Source organism: Rhinolophus sinicus, linkage group LG06, assembly GCF_036562045.2.
Source record: "Rhinolophus sinicus isolate RSC01 linkage group LG06, ASM3656204v1, whole genome shotgun sequence".
In the NCBI taxonomy this organism is placed as follows: domain Eukaryota; kingdom Metazoa; phylum Chordata; class Mammalia; order Chiroptera; family Rhinolophidae; genus Rhinolophus; species Rhinolophus sinicus.
The window spans coordinates 80,870,642-80,884,242 of NC_133756.1; the positions used below are offsets into that span (position 1 = coordinate 80,870,642).

The 13,601-nt window shown below is 49.0% G+C and overlaps 2 protein-coding genes and 1 pseudogene across 5 annotated transcripts; 1 reads left to right on the top strand and 2 right to left on the bottom strand.

The window, feature by feature from the left end:
• Nucleotides 1-318: 318 nt before the first annotated feature.
• On the bottom strand, nt 319-801 carry LOC109437193 (small acidic protein; annotated as a pseudogene).
• A 2,039-nt stretch (nt 802-2,840) lies between these two features.
• On the top strand, nt 2,841-9,427 carry SLC37A4 (solute carrier family 37 member 4). Of its 2 annotated transcripts, XM_019716285.2 has the most exons (10): nt 2,841-3,433; nt 4,059-4,399; nt 5,249-5,481; nt 5,996-6,239; nt 6,737-6,895; nt 7,130-7,215; nt 7,735-7,848; nt 8,057-8,122; nt 8,462-8,600; nt 8,720-9,427. In XM_019716285.2, the coding sequence occupies exons 2-10, from the start codon at nt 4,252-4,254 to the stop codon at nt 8,884-8,886; spliced, it is 1,356 nt and encodes a 451-aa protein (XP_019571844.2). In that variant the 5' UTR covers nt 2,841-3,433; nt 4,059-4,251; the 3' UTR covers nt 8,887-9,427. The 2 variants fall into 2 exon arrangements, with proteins under 2 accessions (XP_019571844.2, XP_019571845.2); XM_019716286.2 differs by lacking the exon at nt 8,057-8,122 and having other exon boundaries at nt 2,841-4,399.
• A 765-nt stretch (nt 9,428-10,192) lies between these two features.
• On the bottom strand, nt 10,193-13,562 carry TRAPPC4 (trafficking protein particle complex subunit 4). Of its 3 annotated transcripts, XM_019716289.2 has the most exons (5): nt 13,123-13,562; nt 12,795-12,969; nt 11,577-11,680; nt 10,785-10,911; nt 10,193-10,544 (listed from the first exon to the last, which is right to left on the bottom strand). In XM_019716289.2, exons 1-5 carry the CDS (start codon nt 13,295-13,297, stop codon nt 10,466-10,468), a joined length of 660 nt encoding a protein of 219 aa, XP_019571848.1. In that variant the 5' UTR covers nt 13,298-13,562; the 3' UTR covers nt 10,193-10,465. The 3 variants fall into 3 exon arrangements, with proteins under 3 accessions (XP_019571848.1, XP_019571849.1, XP_074191448.1); XM_019716290.2 differs by lacking the exon at nt 11,577-11,680 and having other exon boundaries at nt 13,123-13,321; XM_074335347.1 differs by lacking the exons at nt 11,577-11,680; nt 13,123-13,562 and having other exon boundaries at nt 12,795-13,051.
• Nucleotides 13,563-13,601: the final 39 nt, after the last annotated feature.

The window sequence follows — 13,601 nt, forward strand, 5'->3', positions numbered from 1 at the left end:
CAGCTACCACAAACAAAAAATAGTGTCTCCTCCATAAGTGTATTTGAAGGGGGGAAAATATGATATCAGAGATTTGATAATGCCAATATGAAAGGAAACTGAATATCGTGTTTATTTCTTATTTTATACAACTCTTACTCTTTATAAAAGTCATACCCATAAAAAAGTAACACATGGCATCTGAAAGCAAACATTCTTTGTAATTATTTAAACCGGCCTTTTAAAAAGTTATAATACAAAAATCTGTGCTCTATGAGCAGTCCAGCACAGTGCATTATAACAATAAGGCTTGCTTTTAGTACAAAGACTAAGTGGGAGTCATGAACCACTGGATTTAACAAACATCATTTTATAGTTGCTTTTGGCATCTTTTGTGTGTGTGTGTGAGTGAGGGGGATCTACCACTTCATCAGGGTGCTCAGTAGCTTGGAGTTCTTCAGCAGACTCTTCTTTCGCTGACTGTAACTCACTTTCAGAGTCATCTGGACTTTCACGATCAAGTGAATCTTCTTCTTCTTCCTCTTCCTCTTCCTCTTCCTCTTTTTCTCCTTCTCCTTCTCCCACCACATCACCTTCTCCATCATGATCTTCTACCTCATTGAAGCCAGGTCTATAATGTCATGAATATCTTCCTGATAATTTACTACCCATACCTTGCTGATATTGATACTCTAGTTCTTCATTAATTTTCTTGTCTTCTTCCCCTAAATCCGCTGCCTCCCAATTGCTAGATCCAGGATTGTTATCAAGGAAGCTGAACACTTCACCCCTGTGAGGATGGGACCCCTTGGCAGCACTCATCCTTTCAGGGACCCCTATCAGAAATATTAAACCACTCCCCATTCTCCTCATCCTGCAATTGGCCACCAGCCCAAGCAGCGCCACTCCAGAATGCCTCATGAAAGATCTTAAAATGGGATTATAAGAGAGTAAAGAATTATGATAACTTTATGCAATGTATAATCCTTGATTGGATTCTAGATTTTTAAAAAGCTCTAAAAGACATCTTTTGAAAAATTGGAGACATTTAAATATGAACTGTATATATATATTTAAATCCATTATTATTTCAACATGAGTTGATTCCTACTCATCTGTGAGCACCTTGAAGTAGGAACTGTTTTATTTTTTTATTTTTAAAAGATTTTATTGGGGAAAGGGAGAAGGACTTTATTGGGGAACAGTGTGTACTTTCAGGACTTTTTTCCAAGTCAAGTTGTCCTTTCAACCTTAGTTGTGGAAGGTGCTGTTCAGCTTCAAGGTGTTGTCCTTTCAGTCTTAGTTGTGGAGGGTGCAGCTCAGCTCCAAGTCCAGTTGCCATTGCTAGTTGCAGGGGGCGCAGCCCACCATCCCTTGCAGGAGTCGAACCGGCAACCTTGTGGTTGAGAAGACCTGCTCCAACCAACTGAGTCATCCGAGAGGCAGCTCAGCTCAAGGTGTTGTGTTCAATCTTAGTTGCAGGGGGCGTTGCCCACCATTCCTTGTGGGACTCGAGGAATTGAACTGGCAACCTTGTGGTTGAGAGCCCACTGGCCTATGTGGGAATCGAACCGTCAGCCTTCAGAGTTAGGAGCATGGAGCTCTAACTGCCTGAGCAACCGGGCTGGCCCTGGACTGTATATTAACAAATATATTTTTTGAGTGTGAGAATTATATTGTCATGTAGAAGAATATCCTTGTTTTTAGGGCAATACAGGCCAAAATACATAGGGGTGAAGTTTCACATCTGCAACTAACTTTCAAATGGTTCAACAACAAATAATGTGTATTTATGCGTATACAGAGATATTAGGAAAACATATCAAAATATTAACATTCCAGAGGTGAAGAGTAGTCTTGCAACTTTTTTATATGTTTGAAAATTTCCAAAATAAAATGATAGGAAAGTTAACTTAATCTGGGTGTTGGTTACAGAGGCATTAATATATACGTTTAAAAAATCATTGAGCTGTATGCTTAAGATTTGTGCGTTTTTTATATTTTACTCTAAATATAAGTTAGGGAAAAATACTTAAATGGCTGTCTATTAGATAAAGTAGGAACTCTTTGGTCTGGTTTTGTTTTAGAGAAACTCATTCGCCTGGTCCTCTGATCTACCGCCATGAAAATGCAGTGCCTAATACACTGTAGGCTCTGGCTCAGTAGATACATGTTGAATTGTGAAGTTCAGCCACAAATTGTCCCATTTTATCTCACCTTCATCTCTTCCCTTCCCTGACCACCTTCCCAGTCTAAAAGATCTTTGCTCTCAACTTTGGAGCACTTAAAATGTTTTAAGCAATTCTTCGGCGGGTTCTATGAAAGTGATTAATCTAAATTTTCTGAACTCTTATCTAAATCTTGTATTGAATCCTGACAACGAACCTATGAGTCTGGTAAGAAACGGGAGCTCATGGAGATTACCCAAGGTCACACGCTTATAATGCAGTGGATCTGGGATTAGAATTTAAGGTTTACTCCGGGCCAGGTACTTTAAACGTTTATTTTGTTTTACCTCTGTCCCAAACAGTCTAACCACAGGTTAAATGTTCAAATTGTGCTTATTGAGAACTGCATTAATTTCTTACAGAAAATACTGTGTTCTCTTACTAGACCTTTCCCAGACTGTGAAATCTCGGGGACAATGATTGGTAGGGAGAGGCAGTCACTAAAAAGTTTTTGAAGATGGGAAACACACGAGTCCAGCCCCTAAGGGGCGCTGTCTTCGCCCCAGGAGCAGTGCGACCCGCTTGGTAAGTCTAAATTCTTACAGGGTGGACTCGGCTCTCGGAGACGCGGAAACTCAGGCGGAGGCCCCGCCCAATCCACTGCGCATGCGCCCTCCGGCCCCGCCCAGTCCTATTGCGGCCCCCGCTTCTGTTCAGGTAGGGGGAGGCGTCTCCTGAGAGTGGGACTGGAGGGGGATTCTCAGATCATGGGGCTCCTTTGCTGGAGCCCCAATAAAGGTTTCCGTAACTTTTGATACAACCCGGATCTATTCCTGCGGCTACCCCTTCCGCGGTGGGGGAGCAATTCTTGGGTCTGGGGGCTGCCGAGGCACTGCCAGTGACCAGCACACACGCCTGCTCCTTTATTTTACGTCGCATCAGTTCTGTGACTCCGCACTTCTTCAGCTCCTGCACCCGGGCCAGGATTCATTCCCAGCGCGACTCTGGTGTCCTGGGTAGCTTGAGGACACGGAGCTGGGCAGATGCCGAGAGCCCGCCGCCTCTCTCCTTCCTACCCATTCTTGCCGCCTGGCTCCACCCTGTCGGGCTGAGCCACTCAGCGCCTGAAGTGATGCCTCCGGGAGACTACGTGTGATCGGTCTTCTGCTCGGCTTGCGCCTGTCTTCTGCTCCAGTTGCTTTCCCAGCCTAGCGGAAAAGCCGCGGGGCATGCCACCCGGACCCTGGGAAGCTGGGCGGTTCGGCACTGCCCCCGGAAGTCTATGGGTGCGTTTTCCCGCTCACAGGTAGTCTAGTCACCCACTCTGCAGCCCCCAGCCAGCCGGACGGAAGCCCGCGCTAATATCGCAGGGTAAAGGGGACCAGAGGCAGCTCAGTGACCCTACTACAACCCCAGCCTCCTAGTAGGGTTTTAGATGTTACAGTGAATTGGGAAGTTCCTGCTGGCTTACAACTCTGCAGCTATCAATAAAAAGTTACAGGGAGTTACAGGGCTTGAGGTCAGCTCTAGAAGACTTGGAAGTGGGGTTATTGGGAGTTATGTGTCTGATTGAATGTATGTGTTTAGAAACTAACCCAGTACCTGGTGCAGTGCCTGGTAACCAGTAAAACCCTCAATAAACTTTTGTTGAATAAATGAGAAGGTAGTGACTGAGGGAACAGGGATAGAAAGGGCTACTGTACGCATCCCACCCCTGCGTCCCCTGGGCTCAAGCAGACAAAAGTAATTAGGTTGAGCCTTTAATCACAGCTGATTTCACAGGTGAACAAGGAAGAGCAAGGAAAGGCAGAAATCGTGGGGACACAGGGTGCTGGGCTGGCTCACAGGCACTGCCTCCCTCTGAGCCCCCACAGCTTGGCTGTCAATAATCTGTTTTCTTGTCTTCCTCAGGACACTGGGTTCAGGAACCTCCCCAGGCTTAATGATTGTCCAGAAGGGGGCTATAAAGGGAGCCTGGGAGGCTGGGTGGAGGAGGGAGCAGAACAAGCCTAACTCAGCAGATCTGGGCACTGAGATCTGACCACAAGCAGGAGCTGTGGTCAGAGGCCCGTGTCCTAGCCAGTAGGGCCTGCTGGCTTCCACCATGGCAGCCCGAGGCTACGGCTATTACCGCATTGTGATCTTCTCGGCCATGTTCGGAGGCTACAGCCTGTACTACTTCAACCGCAAGACCTTCTCCTTTGTCATGCCGTCCTTGGTGGAGGAGATCCCTCTGGACAAGGATGACTTGGGTGAGCCCTGGAAGAGCAGGGTGGTGGGACACAGGACCAGCAGGATGAGTGTTTGTGACAATGTGGTGTGGACAGGCATGTATTGTGTGTGGAATGTTTGCACAGCAAAGGCTAGAGGACAGTTTCCATGTATCGGATGAAGAGGCTCTGAGATCCGTGTATGGATGTGGGTGAAGGATCCTGAGTATGATCCACGCGTGTCGGAGGAGGACTGCTTATCTGATGAGTCTGTGATCCACATGTGCCCCCAGCACACTGTTTATGCTGAGTCTGTTTAGAGTTCTGAATACACACATCTGTGTGGGTGCATGCTAACTAGGATCGCAGGGTGCATGCTGGCCACTAACACTGTGAGCATTGGGAACTGAGGAGTTGGCACAATGATTTCATGTGGCCTAGCAGGTTACCTTTCAGGAGGAATAGGGTCCCTGCCTCCAATTCTAAGCCCTTTGCCCCATGTTCAAAGGTGGGGCAACAGAACTGCCAGAGGCCCTGGGTTGGCATGCATGGTGAGGGAGGAATCAGGCATATGCAAATCCCAGGGAGGGGAGCTGCCCTGTCCTGCCTCCTTCCTGCCCCCTGACAGCTGTAGCTTGAACTCTCCAAGAGGCTGAAAAGTCATAGGTCAGCCGGGGGCTAATGCTGATGGTGAGGCAAGAAGAGTAGCAGGGTTCCATGAACAAGTGTCTGGATTCCAGCATAGGCTCCTCCTATTCCTCTTAGAAGGAGTTGTCTCACCTTGCTGGGCACCTCTACTCACCTGACCCCATGCTTCCTTAACCCCTTCTGTGCTTTTGCTCTGGCCTCTAACCCCCCAGGTGTCCTCTTCGCTGCTCCTTTTCCCTGCAGGGCTCATCACCAGCAGCCAGTCAGCAGCCTATGCCATCAGCAAGTTTGTGAGTGGGGTGCTGTCTGACCAGATGAGCGCTCGCTGGCTCTTCTCTTCTGGGCTGCTCCTGGTTGGCCTGGTCAACATAGTCTTTTCCTGGAGCTTCACAGTGCCTGTCTTCACTGCTCTCTGGTTCCTCAATGGCCTTGCACAGGGGCTGGGATGGCCCCCATGTGGGAAGGTCCTGCGGAAGGTGAGTGTCTATTCCCAAGAAACCTGTTTAGTTTCGCCTAGAGCAGGGGTATCCAAACTTTTTTCAACGGTTTTCACCAAGGGCCATATGCGCTAAAATACACAAACAGCTGGGCCACTCACTCAAGGTGAAGTACGTATTGCCTCACCTGGTTTACTTAACTAAATATATTTTTGGAATTTGCTGCGGGCCAATTAACCATGGATCATGGGCCGCAGTTTGGACACACTCCTGGCCTAGAGGAAACCTGAAGAGCATGTGGGAGCACTGGCACCACCACCCCCACCCAGAGCATGTTCCTCAGGAGTCCCAGTCCAGCTCCTATTACTTGTCAAGATATTTTAGGAGCCTGAACATGGTGAGATCAGGTGGCAAATGAGGGAAATGGCCCTGCCAAGTAGAAGCACCCTCTCCTTCATCCCTGTAATGTGAGCTTCTGGGTCTGCCCCACTTGATCCCTCCTTCAACATGGACTGTAGGCTGGGCACCTACTCTGTCCCCCTCTGCCCCACAGTGGTTTGAGCCATCTCAGTTTGGCACTTGGTGGGCCATCCTGTCAACCAGCATGAACCTGGCTGGAGGGCTGGGCCCTATTCTGGCAACCATCCTCGCACAGAGTTATAGCTGGCGCAGCACGCTGGCCCTGTCTGGGGCACTATGTGTGGTTGTCTCCTTCCTCTGTCTCCTGCTCATCCACAATGAACCTGCTGATGTTGGACTCCGAAACCTGGACCCCACCCCCTCCAGGGGCAAGAAGGGTGAGCACCCACCCGAGCTGACCACTTGGCAGCTTTCATCATTCATTTGGCAGAGTTTAAGGACTGATGTATGCCTGGCCCTGTGCTAGCCAATGGATGTAGGGGGATGGATGGTAATGAAGAGTGGGTGGGAAGTAGGTAAAACTGCATCCCAAGAGGCAGTTAAGTACCAGACAAATGGCAGAGCCAACAAATGCCATGATTCATATTATATCCTGGTCCTTCCTCACAACAGAGCCAGACTTCCCTGTCCTGGACAGCATTAAGCTTAAGTGGCTTGGGTGCCTTCCTCCATCTGTGCTGGTCCTCAGTGTCTTTCCTTTCTTGAGTCTTGCAGTGGAGGGGAGAGGGCAGAGCAGTGGGTGCGCGGGTATCTTCCTGCTGACCCCTGGCTATGTGATGGACTCTGCTCCTGTGGCTGGTTAATGAGTGGTGGGGGCTCAGTGGCGAAAGGGCAGCAGCAGCAGAGCCTGAGGCACGGCCTCCTCTTACCCTAGGCTCCTTGAAGGAGGAGAGTACCTTACAGGAGCTGCTGCTGTCCCCCTACCTGTGGGTTCTCTCCACTGGCTACCTTGTGGTGTTTGGAGTAAAGACCTGCTGTACTGACTGGGGCCAGTTCTTCCTTATCCAGGAGAAAGGACAGTCAGCCCTCGTGGGTAAGATGAGTGTTGGGACAGGGGTGGGCATAGGGAGCAGGAACCAATGCAGGGAATGGGAAATTCAGGCTCGGCTTCTCTTTATCCCCCTTCTTCCCTAAGGCTGGGCGCTACTCAGGCAGCCAGGGCCAGTCACCCTTGGGGACCCTTTACCTCTCTGGGTTTAAGCCAATCTGGGTAACCCCAATGTCTAACACCCTTCCTTTCCCTCTCCCGCCACAACACCCACTGCAGGGAGCTCCTACATGAGCGCCCTGGAGGTGGGGGGCCTTGTAGGCAGCATCGCAGCTGGCTACCTGTCAGACCGGGCCATGGCAAAGGTGAGTGGGCAGAGGGGACAGGACGGAGGAGGATCTCTTTAAATCTTCCCAGCATGACTGGGACAGGCACCAGACAGGTGGGAGTCCTAGGGCACAGGCAGGTTGGCATATGCTTGTTTAGGCTGGGTAAGGTGGGAATGAGTCCAGGCTCCTCTTCTTTGCTAGGGATGTAGAGATAAGGCTCTTGGGGAAAAGGTTTTAATTGATATTAAGGAGAGCCAGAATTTCTCTCAGCCTAGCAGTGGGCTTCTCCACAGCCTCAGGAAAACTGGGGCTGGGAAGGGACTGGGTACAGCTTGCCAGCACGTGTCCCAAGCCTGCCCCAAGTAGAGGAAGGGATATTGTGGAGTTTGGCCTCAGAACATAATGAGCAGGTCCCAGGGCCTCCCAGAGCTGCCCGGGCCAAGAACTGTGTGGGATTACCAAAGACCTGTCGACAGAGGCCTGCTGTGTCAGAGTCCATGTGTGGGGGTTCTCTGCTGCTCTTAGGGCCTGACATTGCTGGGACTATCTCCACAGGCAGGGCTGTCCATCTATGGGAACCCTCGCCATGGCCTGTTGCTGTTCATGATGGCTGGTATGACAGTGTCAATGTATCTCTTCCGAGTAACTGTGACCAGTGACTCCCCCAAGGTAAATAAGGAGGGCCCGGCCTAGGGAAGGCATAAGGATGAGAAAGCAAGGGTCACTGACTCAGTCTCCTCCCTGGCTCCAGTCTGGCCCAGAATTTTCTTTGCCTCTCAGATTTCCCTTTTCAGTTGTTTGTACCTCAGTTCCTCTTTTGTACTTGGTGACCCTCAACTTTGGGCCTGGTTTTCTTCTCTTCCCTATGGTCTTCTAGGATTTTACTTTCTGGACTCCAGCTCTTCACCCTCTCGCTGAGCTCACAGGCTTTAAGGAACATGAGGTGCTTTATCTTTATCTCTGGTTTCTCTCACCTTTGTCCTAGCCACTCTGCCTTGGCCCTTTCTAATTGAGCTTGCGTACATTCTGAGAAGAGACAGCCTCTAACTTGGAGGGATGGTTTCTGTACCGTCTTCACCTACCCACACAGGCCCCTGGGTTGGCTCAGTGTGGCATCCACTCCTCCAGCTATGCACTATGAATTGTATTGGGAAGTGGGATGAGGGAGGTCACTGTCTCCTTACCAGTATTGGTTCCTGGGGACCAAGCATTCCTCTTTCTGGCAGGTTTAGGTAGGTAGGCTTTCTCAGACTCTAAATACTATCCTGCACTGCTATTGCAGCTCTGGATCCTGTTGTTGGGAGCTGTGTTTGGTTTCTCCTGTTATGGTCCCATTGCCTTGTTCGGAGTTATAGCGAACGAGAGTGCCCCTCCCAACTTGTGTGGCACTTCCCATGCCGTTGTGGGACTCATGGCCAATGGTAAGTGGTACCCTCTAGAGTCTCTACCTCGCCTCCGCATAGAACAGGTAGAGGCTAGGGAAGGCCCCACTGGCTCTAGCTTCACAAATGACTTGGGCTCTTCCCCTTCTCCCTGGCAGTGGGCGGCTTTCTGGCTGGGTTGCCCTTCAGCACCATCGCCAAGCACTACAGCTGGAGCACAGCCTTCTGGGTGGCTGAAGTGATCTGTGCAGCCAGTACAGCTGCCTTCTTCCTCCTACGAAACATCCGCACTAAGATGGGCCGAGTGCCCAAGAAGGCTGAGTGAAGTGCAGGTTCCAGAGCATCTTCTCTCACCTGTGACCTTTCACCTGCACGGGGTGGGAAGAGGGAGGGGGCTAAGCTGGCTAGCACTGAACCTGTGACTTCCCTTTTCTGCTCCTTTTCCCTAGCCCAGGTGGTGCAGAATTTATTAGTGCCTAATGAGGTCCCAGCTCCCCATCCTATGCTCTATTTAAAACACAATCTTTGTTCTTAGACTCCATTAGCTCCTATTTTCTGCCTACAAGCAGGAAACCCCTGCAGTCAAGGAGTCTCCTATATCCTTCTTCTCTCCTGGGCCCTGCCCTACCCCCTTCCACACCTCCCCACCTGACTTGAGGCTCCTCCTGCAGCTGCAGGGCACCAATGGCTCCTGCCTCCTGTCCTAAGGCCTTTCCACAGGGGGGAAACTGCTACTGCCAATAACTCAGGCTCCAAGTGAAAAGAGGAACACTTTTATCATAATAACCCTGGGTACAATAGGGGGGTATGGGTGGGAGGGTGGGAAGACTTGTTATAGAAGATTAAAACTAGATTTGATACTCAAATCTGTCAGTGAGTCATTTTTTTCAAAAGGGGTATCAGGCGGAAACAGCTTTCTTTGGAAAATACTTTCTCTGTGTCCACTCTTTCCACCCCCAAAGGGAGAGACTTCATTTCCCTGGAATGCGAAGCTGATTTGGACTCCTTTAAGTTCACTGTCTCCTTTGCCTTCAACTTAACACTGCATAATTCAAAGATGAATTCCTGGAGAGGGGCCAGGAATGGTTACCAAAGGATAGAGAATGCAGCAAATAATGTCATCCTGTGTTTGCAGTTGCATCCTGTGTTTCAATTTTGCAAAGCACTTTCATAATTTCAGTGATGACGTTTTTGGATTTCAGGCAGATTAAGTAACTTGATGGAGTGAGGCAGTATAACAGTGGCTAATAGTGTAGTCAAAAAGCCTGGGTTCAGACTCAGACTGTGGTTAGTTTTGAGAGTTGGAGGCACAGATTTACCTTGCTAAATCTCATCTGTAACAGAATGTACCCCCTGAGGTTTGGATGAGGATTAAGTGAGATAAAGCAGTAAAGCCTGGCTGTAAACACTTGATAAATGGTCCATTGTCATCGTCACCACCACTACCACCACCCTAGGAAATCAGGAGCAATTCTGAACTAGACTCAAGGCTTCTGATTCAAGGTCCCATGTTCATTTCATGAATACATTTGTTTTCTACTAGAATATCTCATCTTCCCAGAATTGCCTTATCATTCCTATCTCCACTCCTGGGCCTTTCCCCTAAAACCACCAATTAGGACAGCAAACACTGAGATCAAAGGAATGTTTATTACAGCATTTATGGGCCTACCTCCTCCATAAATAAATCTACAGAGTTGGGAAGTAGGACCATGATAGATACAGGAGGGAAGAAAGCATGCTCTTAAGGCTTGGGGATCAGTACACATCATCAGGCTCAACATCCTCCCATTCTCAAGTGCACTAACAAGGCTTCTGGGCTCTCCACTGGAGTGGAAACAGCAGGACCCCTGCTGCAGGATCTCTCAGAATTTGTGGGGAGGGGTGTCCATTGCAGGTTCAGCCTATGACCCAGGTCCAAAAGTTCCAGCCTTCTCTGCCACCTCCAGGGCTAACTTCAGGTTCTGGTCAAACAGCTCACACCTATACCAGGTCCAGGAGGCACAAATAAGAACAAAGTGAGGCTCTCTCCCCACTTTGGGTACAGAGGCAGAGCCTGCTTGAAGGATATAAACACCAATAAAAGTCTCTGGTTTCTTAAAATAAGTAAAAGGCTACTCACTTTTATTTAAAAATAACTCTATTACACTTCAACATGACTTTGAAGAGCACACAGGGAGGGGCAAGGAGGCTTTGATCTGGGGAGTGAGACCAACTACCTACCTGATGGGCATTTCCAGGGAGTAGAATGGATTCTTGAGGGCAAAGTCTGAATAAATCTCATAAATCTTTCGGAGAAGAGAATCTATTCCAGCTTGTCTAGGGTCTGCTAACACCACAAACTTGATTCCTGGAGAGGGGCCAGGAATGGTTACCAAAGGGTAGAGAATGCAGCAAATAATGTCATCCTGTGTTTGTACGGCACTTTAAATTTTGCAAAGCACTTTCATAATCCCATTATTATTTTGTCCTTATTGCTCCACAAAGAAGGAAAGGCAAGATTTTACATCTATAGGTGAGACCAGAGAATTGAAGTGACTTTATCACATCACCCAGCTGACTGAGACCAGGCTTTGAATTCTAGTTCTGTCACTTCTGGTTTTGGTGTCCCTCAGCAGAAAGTGCCAGAGAGGGGACAAACTCAGGCAATTTTCAATTATCTGTATTAAAGGAGTGAAGCAATGACACTCGTGATTCAAAGGTCATTTCCATTTAGCATTCAAATTTCATTTTGGAACAACACACCTTCCAAAATGTGTGCAACATGAGACAACACTAAGTGAGTTGTATTTGCGCACAGGATAACTAGGACTGAGCATACTGGGTGATGTGGACAAAATCAGCGTCAGGTTAAATATTAGCTTTGGATTCACAAAACAAATAGATATGTCTGTGCAATTGTCCCAGGAAAAGCTACCCCCACCCCTCACTGCTTACCAAATCTGTCTTTGGTCAATCAATCCCCTCCCCCAACCTGCCCCACTGCATCCCTTTGGCCTATCTGGAGACTCATACCTGTCAGTGTCTGGAAGCAGTGTAGTTTGAATGTGTCTGTCTCCAGCATCTCAATGCCTGAGCTGCCCTGTTCAGGAGACAGCTGGGAGCCGATTGCGAACAGCCTATTTGCAAAGGAGGCAAAGCTGGGAATGCACCCCACTGCTGTAAGGGAGGAGTGCTTCCCAAACTTTTCCACTGAAGTGATCCTATCTGCTGAGTTTACATTATGGCCTGAGTCAGAAGAGGCAGTGTGAACTGCCTAGAAGCAGCATCAAAATTTCTTTAAAATTCATTTGAATTCTGCATGGATTTTACAGCAGGTCCTCGATTAACATCGTCTTATTTTAACATTGATGAGCTGCCATAGGAACTCTTGTTCATATCAATTAGCCTACGGTAAAACTGGTTGTTACACAGTTGACACTTGAACATGGGTTTGAACTGCACAGGTCCACTTATATGAAATTTTTTTCCAATAAATATACAGTCAGCCCTCCCTATCCCTGGGTTTTGCATCCGAAGATTCAACCTACCCTGGATCAAATACAGTATTTTTGACCCTCGACTGGGACTTGGTAGATGTGGAGGGCCGAATGTATGCATTGTTCTATGTCATTTTACAAAAGGGACTTGAGCACCAACAGGTGTTGGTATCTGCAGGGATCCTGGAATCATTTCCTGCAGATACCAAGGGATGACTAGTTGTTTTGGGAGAGTCAAGTTATGTGTGGGAGTCACATCCCTAGTCCATCTTGTAAGTACCAACTGTACTTCCTTTCACTTTGTCGCAGAACCTATGGAGGAGGTCGTGAGGACTTACTGTAATCCACACTTTGATATAAAACATTTTACATTGAAAACGTTAGGTAAAATTAGCACTGGGGATATGTGCCATGGTTACTTACCCTGAGGCTATGCATACCCAACACATCTTAGTCCACAGTTCAAAGCAGAAAAAATTTTTAAAAGTTCATTTAGTTCAATTACATTACTATAAAGATGAAGAAACTAAGGATCAGAGACGAGAAGCTGACTTCAGCAAGATCACACCACTGCCAGTATTACCTAAAACCTATTCATACTGAATGAGTTTTTTCTTTTAACACAAAAACTGACGATTTGAAAGGAGGCAGAGAAAGGTAAGCATTGACGCTCAGGAGACTGCCCACAAAGCCACACTCACCCGGCCAGCTTAAGAGCCAAGTGCAGGAATACAGGCAGCGTTGGGGAACTTACGAGTGGAACATAGAGGCCAGCATGAGCTTCTCATTGGAGGTAAGGCGGGGTCGGCCGAACCGAATGGACACCGGGTAGTTAGAAGGGTTGGCCAGGTACTCCAGCACCTCTTTCCCATCAGCCGTGTATTTGCCATTCACGTCCATGCCATTGATGGCCAGCACTGCGTGCCCCACTGAAGAGGTGAGGCAAAGGTCAACGAAGTCCCCATGCAGCGGATTCCGCTGCGGAAACTAGGGACCTGGCCCCTCCCCCTCGCCCCCTCCCACGAGACACCAGCCTACTTCCGCAGTACCGGCCCCGCCCCCCGGGCCCGAGTCTAGCCCACCCCGGATTCCGTCGCGTTGGCCGAAGGCAACCAGCACACGTTCGTCATGTAGCTTGAGCAGCAGATCAAGCGGGTAACTGAAAGTTTTTTCAGCCTCGGCCCGTGGCGCGTAGCTGTCCAGTTGGTAAATCAGGCCGCCTGCTTTGTTCACCACATACACACTGAAAATCGCCATTGCCGCTGTCCGGGTTCTGACTCTGGAAGTCGGCCCAGCCCCGCGCCGGAAGTGCAGTCATAGGCTCTGTCCTCGCCCCCCACCACCCCCACGCAGCCCCGGTCGGCGGCGGGCGGCGGCGCTTGCGCAGTTGAGGCAATACGCATTGGTGTAACGGCGAAAGTCAGTTGCCGGCGCCTGATAAGTCGTTTTCCGTCTCTTTCTTGGTCCCTAATGCCAGAGAATAGCAACGTGTGAGTGCTTCACAACTAGCGCAAAGCCCAACAAAGTGGGGACAGTGTTCAGGATGTGCGGCTGGAAAACC